This window comes from Lathyrus oleraceus, chromosome 1 (assembly GCF_024323335.1).
Source record: "Lathyrus oleraceus cultivar Zhongwan6 chromosome 1, CAAS_Psat_ZW6_1.0, whole genome shotgun sequence".
NCBI classification, from domain to species: Eukaryota; Viridiplantae; Streptophyta; class Magnoliopsida; order Fabales; family Fabaceae; genus Lathyrus; species Lathyrus oleraceus.
Genome location: NC_066579.1, coordinates 143,281,743 through 143,283,083, shown reverse-complemented (window position 1 = coordinate 143,283,083; position 1,341 = coordinate 143,281,743). Strand labels below are relative to the sequence as shown.

General features: G+C 35.9%; 1 protein-coding gene across 1 annotated transcript; it reads right to left on the bottom strand.

The window, feature by feature from the left end:
* Positions 1–241: 241 nt before the first annotated feature.
* Positions 242–898, bottom strand: LOC127096159 (uncharacterized). The gene is made up of 2 exons (XM_051034771.1): positions 622–898; positions 242–444 (listed from the first exon to the last, which is right to left on the bottom strand). The coding sequence occupies exons 1-2, from the start codon at positions 896–898 to the stop codon at positions 242–244; spliced, it is 480 nt and encodes a 159-aa protein (XP_050890728.1).
* Between the last annotated feature and the right edge of the window lie 443 nt (positions 899–1,341).

The window sequence follows — 1,341 nt, the reverse complement described above, 5'->3', positions numbered from 1 at the left end:
AAATATTTTGGTATATTTTAACTCCTACGTCATGTTTCTATGGGCAGGGCATAGGATTAAGAGTTGGTGTTAAACATTCCCTTAGATTGTCATCTACGTATGGCTCACGCCAATTATCATCTTCAAATATAGGAGGTGCTGGAATCTTTAGTACTTCAGTATACTTAGATCATTCTATCTCCATTTCTCTAATGCGTTCGCCAATGACATCTAGGAAACAACACAAATCTTCTATAAAGATCTATGATAGAATAAATTCAACTTTTTCTTCACCAACTTCAAAGGTTAGCTTTCCTTTATTCACATCTATGATAGCTCCAGCAGTGGCCAAAAAGGGTCTTCCAAAAATGATAGGGATGTTGGAATCCTCATTTATGTCCATTATTATAAAGTCGGTGGGAATATAGAATTGACCTATATGAACGAGAATGTTCTCTAGCATACCTACTGGAAATTTAACATAACGGTCAGGTAGTTGAATAGACATTCTCATCGGTCTTACTTATCCTAATTTGAGTTTTTAACATATGGATAAGGGCACTAAACTAACACTGGTTCCTGAGTCACATAGAGCTTTGTCTATGACAAACTTTTTGATTACGTAAGGTATGGAAAAACTACCTGGATATTTTATCTTAGGAGACATGTTATTTTGGATTATAGCGCTACACTCAACAGTAAGTGTAACAGTCTCATTATCCTTAAGCTTTTTCTTATTAGATAAGATCTCTTTAAGGAACTTAGCATATGAGGACATTTGTGTAATAGCTTCTGTGAAAGGTATAATGATACTCATTTGTTTCAAAAGATCTATGAATTTCTTAAATTTCCCTTCATTTTTATACTTAGCAAGTCTTTGAGAATAAGGTATAAGTGGTTTGTATGGTGGCTGAGGCATATAAGGTTTTTCCTTCTCTACGGCCTCTTCGTTTTTGTCTTCCTCTCATTTAGCCTTTTGTTATTCTGGTTGATCATCGGGTGTTACCGTTTCAGTTGCTTTACCAAAGTTTTGACACATGGCTGGATTTTGAAGTCTTGGGTCAACTGGTCCATCTAATTCTATCCCACTTCGTAGCATGACAACGTTAACATGACCTTTTGAATTTGGTTGAGGTTGACCAGGAAATGCTCCAACTTGGGCTGCTGTTGCTGCTTGTTCTTAGGCTACTTGAGAAATTTGGGTTTCTAACATTTTGTTATGGGTATCCATAACATCAAGCTTACTCGACATTTGTTTCATCAGCTCACTCGTGTGAGCATTTTGATTAGCGAAATCTTTATTTTGTTGAACTTGGGTGTTCATGAAGTTTTCTATCATGAGTTTGAGATTTGACTTTCTAG

Coding starts and splice junctions, on each gene's coding strand:
- LOC127096159 (XM_051034771.1), bottom strand. CDS start 898: ATGCCTCAGCCACCATACAAACCACTTATACCTTATTCTCAAAGACTT. Junction 445..621: donor TCCTAAGATAAAATATCCAG/GTAGTTTTTCCA, acceptor AATTTCCAGTAG/GTATGCTAGAGAACATTCTC.